A 17,293-nucleotide genomic window follows, 5' to 3' on the forward strand; every position below is an offset into this window, starting at 1 on the left:
CAATAATAGAAACTACATATGAGGCTTGCATTCTAGAATCTCTGTTTTTAGAGGTTTATAAGGATAATAGTGAAGACCTGAAATCGGTTCTCAGAATATTAGAAACCTGGGCTGGGGTTGTAGATCAGTGGTAGAGTGCTTGCTTAGCAAGTGTGAGGCACTTGGTTCAATCCTCAGCACCACATAAAAATAAATAAATAAAATAAAGATATTATGTCTATCTACAGCTAAAAAAAAATTAAATAAGGAAAAAAAATACTTAAAAAAAAGAATATTAAAAATCTAATAAATTCTCATTGTTGGAGAAAATATTTATCCAAACATGGAACTTATGGGCAGAATAAATTAGAGAAGAGGCTTGTTAAAGAAATTAGCAACTGTTAACTGGTCAAGTGGCTAAGACAGTACACAATAATCAAGAAAGTTTAGAGGATGTTCACGGAACACACACAGGCCTTAGATGCATCTTTACTTTATTGTGGTATATACCTGCAGTGGCAGAGCAGAGTGTCAAAAGTATGGTTTGTTACCTGTTCTGTCAATTACTTTTCCTAGCAACATGTTTAAAACTCAAGAATTTCCCATCAGCTCAAGAGATGCTTGACAGTAATAAGAAGCGCAAGCCTCTACATTTTCTAAAAGTAATACACCACCTCCAGGTACTTGTTAACATAACCAAAGATATTCTATTAAGTCAGATTGGTGAGATATTTATGTAGTTTCCCTTTCTCCCTAGGTAAGATGCCAGGTAGGGAAAAGAGCCTGAGTATGGGTCTATTTCTGATGTTTTGGTTATTAGGGTATTCATATAAGCTCCCTGTGGACCTACACTTTGGTATTTAATTTTTCTCAGAAGTTTTAACTGTTGAATTCTTTCACTCTATTCTTAGTAAAGCTGTGTCTCAGCATTAAAAATATATATATATTTCATGCCCTTGACAGGACTAGAAATGGGCGTCATCTGCTCCCTCATTCTTTTTTTTTTTTTAAATGTAATTTTTTTTAAGAGAGAGAGAGAGAGAATTTTAATTTTTTTTTAGTTTTCGGCAGACATAACATCTTTGTTTTGTATGTGGTGCTGAGGATCGAACCCAGGCCGCACGCATGCCAGGCAAGCGCGCTACCGCTTGAGCCACATTCCCAGCCCCTGCTCCCTCATTCTTAACAATGCTTTACACATTTGGGAAATGTCAAAAAATAGGTACAGGAGAAAAAAGCAAACCAAAACTTGGTTCGTCTTCACACAAGTGGTTTTAGTACGTGAACTCGGCATAAGTGCCCAGAGCAGTAATTCTCATGCTTTTGATACTTCTTTACAATCAGGAGACAAAACTGCTGACACATTTGTCACAATTATACTTTCCAGTTCAGTCAGTTTGGAGGGTTTAGGCTGCTGTTGCCAGGAATTTCATCCGTATAAAAAGGTTTCTGCTCTAAAACAAATGAATTCAGTCTTTACTTGGTTTCATAATACTATGTTTAAAACCATCTAGTATAGTATTTAGATTCTAGAAGTATACTTCATTAGTTTAACCCACCAGCATTGTATATAGGGTCTTAGAATTTGTTTTGTTATCATACTTCGATATTCATTTTGCTACTTAACAATCAACTGTCTTCCCATTCCTTCATGTATATTAATTAACTGAGTTTGTCTCTACTGTCTTCAGGTTGTTTAAACTGTATTTGCTTGTTTTAGTCTTCAGATATACTATTATAGCCTCTCTTCATTTCATCATTATTTTTCCCATTATTTATATATGTTTCACAGATAGGAAGCATTGTAATATCATGGAATTTTAGAGCCTGATAGATGTGGCATCATATCCTATCTTCTGCTTCCTGTAGGGTAGGGTCTCGGGCAAGTCACTTAACTCTTCTAAGTGTGTTACTTCGTTAAGAAAATGGAAGTCTATAATACTAACATTGAGGATTTTTTTTTTTTTTAGAGAGAGAGAGAGAGAGAGAGAGAATTTTTTAATATTTATTTATTAGTTTTCGGCGGACACAACATCTTTGTTTGTATGTGGTGCTGAGGATAGAACCCGGGCCACACGCATGCCAGGCGAGCGCGCTACCGCTTGAGCCACACCCCCAGCCCACATTGAGGATTATTACAGATTAAAAAATAGTGGTATATCATCATTGTAGTAATCATTAATAAAAAACAATTTACCATCAGCTAGGCAGTATACTAAGTTATATGTTATATTTCAATTCTAACAGCTTAAGAACTGATATCCTTTTATTGGTACTGGGGATTGACCTCAGGGGCACTCTACCACTGAGCCTCATCCCCAAGCTATTTTGTATTCTATTTGGAGGTAGGGTCTCACTGAGTTACTTAATGCCTTGCTATGTATTGCTGAGGCTAGCTTTGAACTCATCCTCCTGTCTCAGCCTCCCCAGCTGCTGGGATTACAGGCATGTGACACCCCACCTGGCATCTGGTATCCACTTTTATAGGTGAAACTGACTCATAGATTAAGCCATTGTAATTAGTAAACTGTCAGGAATGAAAATTGTTAACACAACAGGTCTGATCCCAAAGCTGGCTTACTGAACTCTGTTGGTTTTAGTGGCGGTATTAATTAATATGTCTTTGAACTGTAACTCTTCAAGTTCATTTTAGTGTGACTCTTAGCAGATATGAGGTCCAGTGTTCTCATTATAATATAGTATGCTGAGTTGCATAGATAAAGTTAATTAATATCAATGAAAAAATTATTCTGGAAGCAATTTTACCAATATAAATTAAGTTAGGGTTAGCAGACTTTTTTTTGTGAAGAGCTAAATACAACTGTATTAGACTTTGCAGACCAATAATAATCTGTCACAACTATTCAGTTCTGCTGTCATAGTGTAGAAGCAGTCATAGATAGTACCAAAACAAGTAAGCGTGGCAATGTTTCAATAAAGGTTTGCTTATAAAAAGAGATGGTGGGCTGTATTTGACTTAAGAGGCCATAATGTACCAATCCTTGAATTATGTAACAGACTACTTTTGGTTTTTTTCTGCTGGAAACTCCAACTTTTCATTCATATACATGTAAACACACATACATATATATATTGAAATCTAAGCAAGGAAAAATATTGAATTGTCTGTAGCTCTCACATTAGGGTACAGTTTCATAGAATCAATCATTTTTAAATGTACTCCACATTATTCACATAGAATTCTGGAAATGTGAGAAAAGTCTCACCTCTTTGTAATTTGATAGTGGTTCTTTTGTGGCAATGACTTCAATCTGATACTGACTGGAGCTTTTCTTTGTAAGGATCCTGCTTCATTGACTATTAATAGTGGCTTTCAAATGACAAAAAAAGCATTCATTGGTCTTAAGAGTTTGAGAACTACCTCAGTGATTTAATTGACCTTCCTGACCTTTTTCTCCATCTGTAAAACTTAAAGATACTACACCTACCCCAGATGGTTGTTACAGGGTCAAATGAGATATTGTATGCAGAAGCACTTTGAAAATCTATACCAACATTTCAGCACAGGCTCTATTTTCTTAATTTTATAGAGGATATAAATGAAGCATAAAGGCTTTTAGTAACTTGTTTTTTATTTTTGTGTGGTACTGGGGATCAATTCCAAGGCCTCACATGCTACCGCTGAACTACATCCCCTGCCCTGGTAACTTGTTTTGATGTAGCAGTAGTGTACTAGAAACAATCTTAGCTACCACAGGTATTTGGAGAAGTTATGTGAAAGAAGATATCATGAAAATTGCTGAAAACATACTCAAAATATAAGGCCAAGCCCTTGTCTTTAACTATGTGCTTGCTAGTTGCAACTTTGCTTTCTGTCTTTCGTGATGCTTTTTTTTTTGGAGGGGGGGGGCAGTGTAGGGGATTGAACCAGGGCCTCACACATGCAAGGAGGTGAGCGGACCACCAAGTTACATCCCCAGCCCTGACTTTTCTTAGATGGGCCATGACCATAAAGCATCCTCTGTGGTTCCCTGTTTTGCTTTTTTTTTTTTTTTAAAGTAACAGTTGAAAGATAGTTAGGAAACAGTTTTCAGAATTCATGTATACTTTTATTTTTTCTTTCACCAATTTTGGTCACATCTAATCCAATAGCATTTCATCTTTTTCTTTATTATATTGCCTTTCGAGTATTTAAAGATAATTTTCCTTTTATAAATTTATGAGTTACAACTTTATTTTTAGGCACCTCAACTTGAGTGTGAGACCAAAGCAATTGTCATCCTTAGTAAGAAATGGTGTCCCTGAGGCTCTTCGAGGAGAAGTCTGGCAGCTGCTGGCAGGCTGTCACAACAATGACCACCTGGTAGAAAAATACCGAATTCTTATAACAAAGGTAAGGAAACAATAATTCACCTTCAGCAGTAATGCTTTTAGAGATTTGTAATGAAATATCAGTGTGACTATTTGACTTCCAAGAATTTTTGTAATTTCTTTTAGAATTATTATACTTCTAGTCCCAAGATGTTTCTTCTGTTGGCACAAAGGCACAAGGTTTTTTTCCTTGATTGGTGTTACCTTAGAGGGAAGGGATATCATCTAACCTACAGTACATCTGAATTCTTTTTGATAGTAATTACATTTTCAGTCAGGTAGCTTGTGCCATGCAATGTATAAAACCTTTTAGTTCTTATCACATTTCATTTGGTAGGGATCCAGTTTCTGCAATTGTGAGTAGATAATTCTGTAATCTTTTTTTTTTTTTTTCAATTTTTTTTTAGTTGTAGTTGTACACAACGCCTTTATTTTATTTATTGTTACATGGTGCTGAGGATCAAACCCAGGGCCTCACATGTGCTAGACGAGATTTCTACCCCTGAGCCACAATCCCAGCCCAATTCTTTAATCTTAAACCACATTTGTTTTTGTCTCATTCCTCTAAGTGAAAAAATCCTTATTTTTTCTGTATCCCTTTCTCAGGTTGAAGTGTTCTTGAGAATCTTGCTAACAAAGCAAGAAAAACTATTACTGTCTGACACACAAAGATGTAAAGTTATTTTCTGCAAGATTAGGCAATCTTTTGTGCCTTTGAATGCCCTGAGTTCCTGGTTTTAGTTTTAGTTTTCTCAAATTCTTCAAATGTTTTTCTTTAGGAAGCAGTTTCCCTGGTGGTATGCAAATCAGAAACATGAGTTAAGAATGCTTTGCTTAGAATCTGCAGTAATATTTGAGCATTTTTCATTGTGATAAAAGGTGAAAACTTTTTTAAGTTAAACTTTATAAAATATGAATAACATCTTTATAAAGATGTTATTTGAAAACAAACATAAAACACCTTATTAGGGGTACAGCATTTAAAAATGAAAATTGAAACTTTGTTCACCAAAAAATTATTTTTCTGTTCTCAGAATATTAATGTTCCTTATCATCATCTTAATTCCAAACACATTTTTGTTTATTTCACAAAGTAATATGCTGCTTCCTCCCATTATGTTGATATAATTATCTTAACCAGCATTTATTGGGCATCTGTTACAACCACAGTCCTGGAGCTAAGAGGTTAAACATGAGGGCAGTTGACTATCATGTGGTAGGATATGTCTGAAAAAGCACAATGGGAACCATCAAAAGGAGTGATTAATTTAGTCTGGGAGAACAGGGGAATCTTTATCAGGAATACAACATTCTAAACAGGTTCTAGAAAAGAGCTCCCAGGCATAGAAGGATGGAAGAGAAGTTTATTATCCACTTAGAAGGAATGAAGGCATCAGAGAATGAGGTTACATAATGTGTGAGCTAAAAAGGTATGCACAGTTGATTATTTCCTTTGTTGGCAGAGCATGTTTTGGATTTGTAATACTGTCTTTCTAGTTCTACTTTGGAAGTCCTTTGAAATGTTTTGCCAAAAATGACACCCTCCCCCCCAAATGCCATTGGTACTTGTTAACTATACAGAATAGTAAAATTATTTTCAATTTTGCTCAAAAATTGTTTCTTAGGAGATCATTGCTTTAAAGATTGTTGGTAAAAACTCTTCAAATAGATAATCTAAAGACATAAAATATCTGTGATTGTTTATAAAAATGATAACATGTTTGTAGAAAAGGAACCTGGCAGTTATGTGATATGTAAAAGACCATCTATTAACAAAGTCTGCTGTATTTGAATAGTGACTTATATACACTGGCTATATGGACTTTATATTTCACATTAAACTTCTGTTAGTGTATGTTTGGCTAGAACCTTAAAAAGGTTTTAGTTTGAGTTGTTGGTGAATGATCAGAAAACACAATTTAATCATAATAATACTGGTGAATGCTCTTTTTTTTAAACACAGTGATATCCTGTGAAAGTTGGTTATTGTCCCAGAAACAATATTCATCTTTATATGGAAATGGTTGTAATTGACATTTTTGAACTTAATCTGAAAAAAATTTTTTTAAAGGAAAGAGCACTATTTTAATTTTTTTAAATCAATTTTTATAGCAAGATATAATTTAAAAGGGCAGAATACAACTTGAAAGTGTACAGCTTTATGACATTTTCCACATAATACACTGCTGTGATTATTGCCAAGAGCAGGAAATACCCATCACACCCCTCATAATTATTCTTGTCCATTTCTAGTCATAACAAACACTTCTATTATCACTGTTGTGACTTTTTCTCTCTTTAAACTGTTCTTGAACTTCATTAAAATGCAGGTATACAGTATATACTTGTTTGTATATAACTTCTTTTGCTCATTCCTTTTGGGAGTGTGTTAGAAGCTCATTTTCTAAATTTGTTTTCGTTGTTTTAATTGCTAGGAATATTTCATATTAATAAGTAACACTTAAAAATCCATTCTACTGTATACATATTTGGGTTTGGCGTCCAATTTTAGCCATCATGAATAAAACTGCTGTGAATATTCTTGCAACTGTAGTGGGATTTGTACATATTATTAGACATATTTGACATTTACCCATATTACTCAATTTAAGAAATTATTGTGAATATGGCTTTTTTGCCAGATACATGCTTTGTAATCTATAGTTTTACATGTGTTATTATGTTACAGTTTTTTAAATTTTTGCTTAGCTTCTTCAAAGCCTAAATTTACAATAGGGAAAATAACTTACTGAGTGAAAAATTGATTTGGCAAAAAAAACTGATGAATGTCTTTCTCACCATCTTGCTATAATTGTCAGTCGTGTCTTGTGAGGGGTACACGTAGGACTTTTTTTAAATATCTTTTTTTTCTGCCCTTTGGTGTTGGGAATGGATTCCAGGGCCTTATGCATGCTATGCACGCACTCTGTCGCTGAGCTACATCCCCAACCCCACATTCCTTTTGTGATCCAAGGATAAATGATGTTTTTAGTAACACGAAATACATTGCATATTTTTAAAGGTGTCTCTTATACGCAGTGAAGTTATTTTGGAGGCACTCTTTTCTTTCTACTTTCCTTTTGAAAGTGAAAAATGTTTTATTCAGCTTTTGTACTTTGTGCAGGGATCCAGCAGGCAAATGACATAACAATAAAAAATTACCTTTTTTGAGTGCTTAATGTGTGTCAGATGCTACACAGAGCATTTTATATCCATCATCTCTTTAATCCTAAGAAATTCCTTGTGAGGTAATAATTACTATTTCCGTTTTAGAAAAAAATAAAGAAACGTTGAGTCACTGAGGCTTAACAATATGCTATCATTCGACTTAACTACTAAAGAAGTAGAGGCAGGATTTGCACCACTTAGTACTGACTCTACCGCGAATTCTTTTCCATAATCCTATTTGTTTATCTTCAAACATAAGTAAAAATTTCTTTATACAAAAATGTATATATACATAATTTTATGGAATCACATAAATATGCTATGTACATTTTTATTTTGCTTATTTTTAAGTGTAGTCTTTTCTTCACTGGTGGGCCTTTGTTTCTGGTTTTTAGCTTTAATTTTGTTCTTTTTTTTTTTTTAATTCTTTGTTGTTGATGGACATTTATTTATTCATTTATTTATATGTGGTGCTGAGAATCAAACCCAGTGCCTTACACATGCTAGGCAAGCATTCCACCACTGAGTTACAACACCAGCCCCATGTTTTTAGCTTTTAAATAGTGCTTTACTAAATATTCTTACACGTGTTCTAAATCTTTTGAGTTTCATGGAAGGGTTGTAGGAACATGAATGCTAGATCAAAGGGTGATGTATTTTTAAAACTAGTTAGTTGGTTGGTTTGTTAATAGTTGGTACTGGGGATTGAACCAAGGGACACTGTACTCTGGCTACTTCCCCATTCTTTTTATTTTTTGAGACAGGATCTTGCTAAGTGACTGAGTTGGCCTTGAACTTGATATCCTCCTACCTCTGCCTCCTGAGTAGCTGTGATTAGAGGCATTACCAAGCCCAGCTTGGTTATTTAATTTTGTGTTTAATTTACTTATTTTCTGTTTGGCTTTCAGGATGTGGTAGTTTATAGTTCCACTAGCAATGTAGTTCCACCAGCCAGTGAACCTATTGACATATCCCAGCCTGTATTATTATTATTGTTATTGCTGTGATTAATTTTTGCTATCAATAGATGTGATACCAATGTATTGTTAGTTTGCAGTTCCCTGACTGCCAATAAATGTGAGTGATTTTGCTCTTCTTTGAATTACTTCTTCATATTCTTTGTACAATTTTTTTGCTATTCACATTTTTTTTAATTTAAGTTGCTTATTTATTTTTATTTCCTAATTTTTTTTTAAATTTTTTATTGTTGGTTGTTCAAAACATTACATAGTTCTTGATATATCATATTTCACACTTTGATTCAAGTGGGTTATGAACTCCCATTTTTACCCCATATACAGATTGCAGAATCACATCAGTTACACATCCATTGATTTACATATTGCCATACTAGTGTCTGTTGTGTTCTGCTGCCTTTCCTATCCTCTACTATCCCCCCTCCCCTCCCCTCCCCTCCCCTCTTCTCTCTCTACCCCCTCTACTGTCATTCATTTCTCCCCCTTGTATTATTTTTCCCTTTCCCCTCACTTCCTCTTGTATGTACTTTTGTATAACCCTGAGGGTCTCCTTCCATTTCCATGCAATTTCCCTTCTCTCTCCCTTTCCCTCCCACCTCTCATCCCTGTTTAATGTTAATCTTCTTCTCATGCTCTTCGTCCCTACTCTGTTCTTAGTTACTCTCCTTATATCAAAGAAGACATTTGGCATTTGTTTTCTAGGGATTGGCTAGCTTCAGTTAGCATAATCTGCTCTAATGCCATCCATTTCCCTGCAAATTCTATGATTTTGTCATTTTTTAATGCAGAGTAATACTCCATTGTGTATAAATGCCACATTTTTTTTTATCCATTTGTCTATTGAAGGGCATCTAGGTTGGTTCCACAGTCTTGCTATTGTGAATTGTGCTGCTATGAACATCGATGTAGCAGTGTCCCTGTAGCATGCTCTTTTTAGGTCTTTAAGGAATAGACCAAGAAGGGGAATAGCTGGGTCAAATGGTGGCTCCATTCCCAGCTTTCCAAGAAATCTCCATACTGCTTTCCAAATTGGCTGCACCAATTTGCAGTCCCACCAGCAATGTACAAGTGTACCCTTTTCCCCACATCCTCGCCAGCACTTGTTGTTGTTTGACTTCCTAATGGCTGCCAATCTTACTGGAGTGAGATGGTATCTTAGGGTGGTTTTGATTTGCATTTCTCTGACTGCTAGAGATGGTGAGCATTTTTTCATGTACTTGTTGATTGATTGTATGTCCTCCTCTGAGAAGTGTCTGTTCAGGTCCTTGGCCCATTTGTTGATTGGGTTGTTTGTTCTCTTATTGTCTAATTTTTTGAGTTCTTTGTATACTCTGGATATTAGGGCTCTATCTGAAGTGTGAGGAGTAAAGATTTGTTCCCAGGATGTAGGCTCCCTATTTACCTCTCTTATTGTTTCTTTTGCTGAGAAAAAACTTTTTAGTTTGAGTAAGTCCCATTTGTTGATTCTAGTTATTAACTTTTGTGATATGGGTGTCCTATTGAGGAATTTGGAGCCCGACCCCACAGTATGTAGATCGTAGCCAACTTTTTCTTCTATCAGACGGCGTGTCTCTGACTTGATATCAAGCTTCTTGATCCATTTTGAATTAACTTTTGTGCATGGTGAGAGAAAGGGATTCAGTTTCATTTTGTTGCATATGGATTTCCAGTTTTCCCAGCACCATTTGTTGAAGATGCTATCCTTCCTCCATTGCATGCTTTTAGCCCCTTTATCAAATATAAGATAGTTGTAGTTTTGTGGATTGGTTTCTGTGTCCTCTATTCTGTACCATTGGTCCACCTGCCTGTTTTGGTACCAGTACCATGCTGTTTTTGTTACTATTGCTCTGTAGTATAGTTTGAAGTCTGGTATCGCTATACCGCCTGATTCACACTTCCTGCTTAGCATTGTTTTTGCTATTCTGGGTCTTTTATTTTTCCATATGAATTTCATGATTGCTTTCTCTATTTCTACAAGAAATGCCGTTGGGATTTTGATTGGCATTGCATTAAACCTATAGAGAACTTTTGGTAATATCGCCATTTTGATGATGTTAGTTCTGCCTATCCATGAACAGGGTATATTTTTCCATCTTCTAAGATCTTCTTCTATTTCTCTCTTTAGGGTTCTGTAGTTTTCACTGTATAAGTCTTTCACCTCTTTTGTTAGGTTGATTCCCAAGTATTTTATTTTTTTTGAAAACATTGTGAATGGAGTGGTTGTCCTCATTTCCATTTCAGAGGATTTGTCGCTGATATACAGGAATGCCTTTGATTTATGCGTGTTGATTTTATATCCTGCCACTTTGCTGAATTCATTTATTAGCTCTAATAGTTTCTTTGTAGACCCTTTTGGGTCTGCTAGGTATAGAATCATATCATCTGCAAATAGTGATAATTTAAGTTCTTCTTTTCCTATTTTTATGCCTTTAATTTCTTTCGTCTGTCTAATTGCTCTGGCCAGTGTTTCGAGAACTATGTTGAACAGAAGTGGTGAGAGAGGGCATCCCTGTCTTGTTCCAGATTTTAGAGGGAATGCCTTCAATTTTTCTCCATTCAGAATGATGCTAGCCTGAGGCTTAGCATAGATTGCTTTTACAATATTGAGGTATGTTCCTGTTATCCCTAGTTTTTCTAGAGTTTTGGACATAAAGGGATGCTGTACTTTGTCGAATGCTTTTTCCGCATCTATCGAGATGATCATATGGTTCTTATTTTTAAGTCTATTGATGTGGTGAATAACATTTATTGATTTCTGTATATTGAACCAGCCTTGCATCCCAGGGATGAATCCTACTTGATCATGGTGCACAATTTTTTTGATATGTTTTTGTATCCGATTCGCCAGAATTTTATTGAGGATTTTTGTATCTAGGTTCATTAGAGATATTGGTCTGTAGTTTTCTTTCTTTGAAGTGTCTTTGTCTGGTTTAGGTATCAGGGTGATGTTGGCCTCGTAGAATGAATTTGGAAGTTCTCCCTCTTTTTCTATTTCCTGAAGTAGCTTGAAAAGTATTGGTATTAGTTCCTCTTTAAAGGTTTTGTAAAACTCTGCTGTATACCCATCCGGTCCCGGGCTTTTCTTAATTGGTAGTCTTCTGATGGTTTCTTCTATTTCCTCAATTGATATTGGTCTGTTTAGGTTGTCTATATCCTCCTGACTCAATATGGGCAGATCATATGGCTTAAGAAATTTATCTATGCCTTCACTATCTTCTAATTTATTGGAGTATAAGGATTCAAAATAATTTTTGATTATCTTCTGTATTTCTGAAGTGTCTGTTGTGATATTGCCTTTTTCATCCCGTATGCTAGTAATTTGAGTTCTCTCTCTTCTTCTCTTCGTTAGCATGGCTAAGGGTCTGTCGATTTTGTTTATTTTTTCAAAGAACCAACTTTTAGTTTTGTCAATTTTTTCTATTGTTTCTTTTGTTTCGATTTCATTAATTTCAGCTCTGATTTTAATTATTTCTTGCCTTCTACTTCTTTTGCTGTTGTTTTGCTCTTCTTTTTCTAGGATTTTGAGATGAAGTATGAGATCATTTATTTGTTGGTTTTTTCTTTTTTTAAGGAATGAACTCCAAGCAATGAATTTTCCTCTTAGAACTGCTTTCAGTGTGTCCCATAGATTCCGATATGTTGTGTCTGTATTTTCATTTATCTCTAAGAATTTTTTAATTTCCTCCTTGATGTCTTCTATAACCCATTGATCATTCAGTAACCTATTGTTCATTCTCCAAGTGATGCATGCTTTTTCCTTCCTTCTTTTATCGTTGATTTTCAGTTTCATTCCATTATGATCAGATAAGATGCATGGTATTATCTCTACTCCTTTATATTGTCTAAGAGTTGCCCTGTGACATAATATATGATCTATTTTTGAGAAGGATCCATGTGCTGCTGAGAAAAAAGTGTAACTGCTTGATGTTGGGTGGTATATTCTATATATGTCAATTAAGTCTAGGTTATTAATTGTGTTATTGAGTTCTATAGTTTCCTTTTTCAACTTTTGTTTGGAAGATCTGTCCAGTGGCGAGAGAGGTGTGTTGAAGTCTCCCATGATTATTGTATGGTGGTCTATTAGACTCTTGAATTTGAGAAGAGTTTGTTTGATGAACATAGCTGCACCATTGTTTGGGGCATATATATTTATGATTGTTATGTCTTGTTGGTGTTTGGTTCCCTTAAGCAGTATGTAGTGTCCCTCTTTATCCCTTTTGATTAACTTTGGCTTGAAATCTATTTTATTTGATATCAGTATGGACACTCCTGGTTGTTTCCGAAGTCCATATGAGTGATATGATTTTTCCCAACCTTTCACCTTCAGCCTATGTATGTCTTTTCCTATCAAATGGGTCTCCTGTAGGCAGCATATTGTTGGGTCTTGTTTTGTGATCCATTCTACTAGCCTGTGTCTCTTGATTGGTGAGTTTAAGCCATTAACATTTAGGGTTATTATTGAGATATGGGTTGTTCTTCCAGCCATATTTGTTTATTTCTGTTACTAAACATGGTTTGTTTTCCTCTTTGATTATTTTCCCCCCCTTTACTGTCCTACCTCCCACTGTTGGTTTTCATTGTTATTTTCCATTTCCTCTTCCTGTAATGTTTTGCCGAGGATGTTTTGAAGAGATGGTTTTCTAGCTGCAAATTCTTTTAACTTTTGTTTATCGTGGAAGGTTTTAATTTCATCTTCCATCCTGAAGCTTAATTTCGCTGGATACACAATTCTTGGTTGGAACCCATTTTCTTTCAGTGTTTGAAATATGTTATTCCAGGATCTTCTAGCTTTCAGAGTCTGTGTTGAAAGATCAACTGTTATCCTGATTGGCTTACCCCTAAATGTAATCTGCTTCCTTTCTCTTATAGCTTTTAAAACTCTCTCCTTATTCTGTATGTTGGGCATCTTCATTATAATGTGTCTAGGTGTGGATCTCTTATGATTTTGCACATTCGGCGTCCTGTAGGCTTCTAGGATTTTGGATTCTGTCTCATTCTTCAAGTCTGGGAAGTTTTCTCATATTATTTCATTGAATAGATTGCTCATTCCTTTGGTTTGGAGTTCTATACCTTCCTGTATCCCAATGACTCTTAAGTTTGGTCTCTTAATTTTATCCCATATTTCTTGGATGTTCTGCTCATGGTTTCTTAACAGTCTTGCTGAGCTGTCTATGTTCTTTTCAAGTTGAAATATTTTGTCTTCATTGTCTGATGTTCTATCTTCTAAGTGTTCTACTCTGCTGGTAGTATTCTCAATTGAGTTTTTAAGTTGGTTTATTGCTTCCTGCATTTCTAGGATTTCTGTTTGTTTGTTTTTTATAACCTCTATCTCCCTATATAGTTGATCGTTTGCTTCCTGGATTTGTTTGTGTAATTCATTGTCGAAGTGATCTTTCATTGTCTGATTTTGCTCTCTAATGTCTTCCTTGATACTCCAGATCATCTGAAGCATGTATATCCTGAATTCTTTATCTGACATTCCATCTGCTGCAGCTGTTACCTCTTTTAAAGTTGAGTTGACCTGCATTGCTTCTGGTCCTTTCTTTCCTTGTCTTTTCATACTGCTTGCGTTTCTTTCTTCTTGGTGAAACTGTTGTGTTTTTGAAAATGTTTTCCCCCTATATATTTATATTGCTCTTGTATAGTTGAAAAGTCTCCTTTGCAGGGTCGGGCGGTGGTCTGCCTACCTTGCAGGCGCGGGCGGCGGCTCTGCCCTGCCCCTCCTACCACGCCCGCGGACCACTGGGCCTGATCTGCAGGTTGGTCCCAGGTCTGCCCACCCTGCGGGCACAGGTGGTGGTTCCGCTCCGCCCCCCACTCCAATTGGGGTCACGTGACCACCACACAGGCGGGCCGCTGGGCCTGATCCGGGCGCGGGCGAAGGCTCTGCTCTGCCCGTACTCCAGTTGGGGTGACGTGTGTACCACGCTGGCAGGCCACTGGGCCTGATCCGCCGGTCTGTCGCAGGTCTGCTTACCTTGCAGGCACGGGCGGCGGCTCTGCCCTGCCCCTCCTACCACGCCCGCGGACCGCTGGGCCTGGTCTGCAGGTTGGTCGCAGGTCTGCCCACCTTGCGGGCGCGGGTGGTGGCTCCGCTCCGCCCCCTCTCCAATTGGGGTCCCGCGACCACCACGCCGGCGAGCCGCTGGGCCTGCTCCTGGCGCGGGCGGTGGCCCCGCTCCTCCCCTCTGGCTCGACGACAAAGTGAGAGAGACTCGGGTGTCTGTGACTCACCCTCCCTACCAGGAGACCAACTGTTTCTGTCGCCGCTGTTATTGATGAAGTTCTCTCCTCCACCGCTTTCTGATGACATCAGATCTCTGCCATGTTCGTATCCTATGCGAATGGCAGTATTTCGTTCCCTTTGCCGGTGACCAAAGCAACGGGTGAGTCCTGACCGGCCCTCACAGGCCCCGTCTCAGTCCTGTTGCCACTGCCCACGAAGGCTCGGTTGGTATTTACCTCCACAGTACTCAGCAGGACCCGGACCGAGAAGCAGTTTCCGCGGGCTCCTTAGCCCTGGGCCAGAGTAGTACCGGGATCCGGAACTCAGCCGCTCCGTGCTCGGTGTATGTTCTGATAAGAGCAGGCTCCAAGAAGCAGTTTCTGCAGGTTATTTAGCACTGAGCCTGAGTAATTTGTCTGCAAGCCGCAGTCGAATGGCAGCCTGAAATTACCTGTTCTATGGCTGAATGAGCTGCGATCAGTCGAAAACAGGGATGGTGACATCAGCTCTCCAAGATGGTGGCCGCTTGCCTCCTCTGTGGTCTGACCGGTGTGGAGAACTGAATTGGACCGCTTCCTTCCCCCGTCTCAAACCCAGAATTCAGCACTTAGTACAGTAATTGCACAGCTGGCAGAAGCCCGCAGAAACTGCAGCGCTGTATCCCTGCGTCGCTATCTCCTCGTTTCCCAGTGTGCGCCGCAGACTCTAGCCGTGGGGCGATTTGCTGAATAAGCAGTGTGACCCTCCGTGCGGACAAATCTCTCGCATTTGAGCCCCCGTAGCCGATCCTTGTGCAATGGAAATCCTTCCTCCAGGTTCCGGAGCACCCCACTATTGCTGGAAATTCCTAACAAGGTAACCTTTAGCCGTCCTGACTCGTCATTCTCCCACACTGTGACGCGGCACACAGGGGCAATGCACTCCCCTCGCCGCCATCTTCCTCCCTAATAATATTGTTAGTTTGCAGTATTGATACCAATGTATTGTTAGTTTGCAGTTCCCTGACTGCCAATAAATGTGAGTGATTTTGCTCTTCTTTGAATTACTTCTTCATATTCTTTGTACAATTTTTTGCTATTCACATTTAAAAAAATTCTTTTGTTGTAATTGGACACAATACCTTTATTTTTGTTTATTTATTTCTATGTGGTACTGAGGATCGAACCTAGCTTGCACAAGCTTGGTGAGTATTCTACTGGTGAGCCACAACCCCAGCCCCATGGTATTCACATTTTTTATTGTGATTATTACAGTTGTACATAGTAGTGGGATATGTTGTTACACATACATGCACACAATATAACAGTATAATTGGGCCAATATCACTCCCCAGCATTGTACCTTTGTCTATTTAAGAGGTTAATTTCTGATCACTCTCTATAAATTATGAATATTAATGTTTTGCAGCTGCATTATACATATTTTTAGTCGATTTTTATTTTTTTATTCTAATTTGTTATATATGACAGCAGAGTGCATTACAATTCATATTATATATATAGAGCACAATTTTTCATATCTCTGGTTGTATACAAAGTATAGTCATACCATTCGTGTCTTCATACGTGTACTTAGGTAATGATGTCCATCTCAATCCACCATCTTTTCTACCCCTGTGTCTGTGTATACACACACACACACACACACACACACATATATATATACATAATTCACAATGGAATATTGTGTATATGTATGCCACATTTTCTTTATCCATTCATCTACTGAAGGGCATCTAGGTTACTTCCACAGTTTAGCTATTGTGAATTTGCAGCTATATACATTGATGTGGCTGTGTCCCTTATAGTATGCTGTTTTTCCATCCTTTATGTATAGACCGAGGAGTGGGATAGCTGGTTCAAATGGTGGTTCCATTCTCAATTTTCTGAGAAATCCCCATATTGCTTTCCACATTGGCTGCACCAATTTGCAGTCCCACCAGCAGTGTATGAGTGTACCTTTTCCCCCACATCCTCACCAACACTTATTGTTGTTTGTATTCTTAATTGCTGCATTCTGACTGGAATGAGATGAAATCTTAAAGTAGTTTTGATTTGCATTTTTCTAGTTGCTAGAAATGTTGAACATTTTTTCATATATTTGTTGATGGATTGTATGTCTTCTTCTGAGAAGAGTCTGTTCAGTTCCTGGGCCCATTTATTGATTGGGTTATTTGGGTTTTTGGTGTTTAGATTTTTTAGTTCTTTATATATCCTAGAGAGTAGTGCTCTGTTTTGATGTGTGTATGGTAAAAATTTGCTCCCAAAATGTAGGCTCTCTATTCACCTCACTGATTGTTTCTTTTGCTGAGAAGAACCTTTTTAGTTGAATCCATCCCATTTATTGATTCTTGATTTTAATTCTTGCACTGTAGGATTATTATTAAAGAAGTAAGGGGCTTAATCCAACATGATGGAGATTTTGGCCTACTTTTTCTTCTATTAGATGCAGGGGCTCTGATATAATTCCTAGGTCCTTGATCTACTTTGAGTTGAGTTTTGTTCATGGTGAGAGAGAGCAGTTTAATTTCATTTTGTTGCATATGGATTTCCATTTTCTCAGCATATTTGTTGAAGAGGCTATCATTTTTCCAATGTATGTTTCTGGTGCC

General features: G+C 37.4%; 1 protein-coding gene across 7 annotated transcripts in view; it reads left to right on the plus strand.

The window, feature by feature from the left end:
- Rabgap1 (RAB GTPase activating protein 1) overlaps positions 1 to 17,293 on the plus strand; it is a 163,358-nt gene that overhangs the window by 72,828 nt on the left and 73,237 nt on the right. For all 7 annotated transcript variants that reach the window (XM_071600918.1, XM_027944609.2, XM_071600919.1 and 4 more), the window contains one exon: positions 4,183 to 4,333. In XM_071600918.1, coding sequence (XP_071457019.1) covers positions 4,183 to 4,333 — 151 coding nt within the window. The remainder of the gene's footprint in view (positions 1 to 4,182; positions 4,334 to 17,293) is intronic.

The sequence above is a fragment of the Marmota flaviventris genome, chromosome 13, assembly GCF_047511675.1.
Source record: "Marmota flaviventris isolate mMarFla1 chromosome 13, mMarFla1.hap1, whole genome shotgun sequence".
In the NCBI taxonomy this organism is placed as follows: domain Eukaryota; kingdom Metazoa; phylum Chordata; class Mammalia; order Rodentia; family Sciuridae; genus Marmota; species Marmota flaviventris.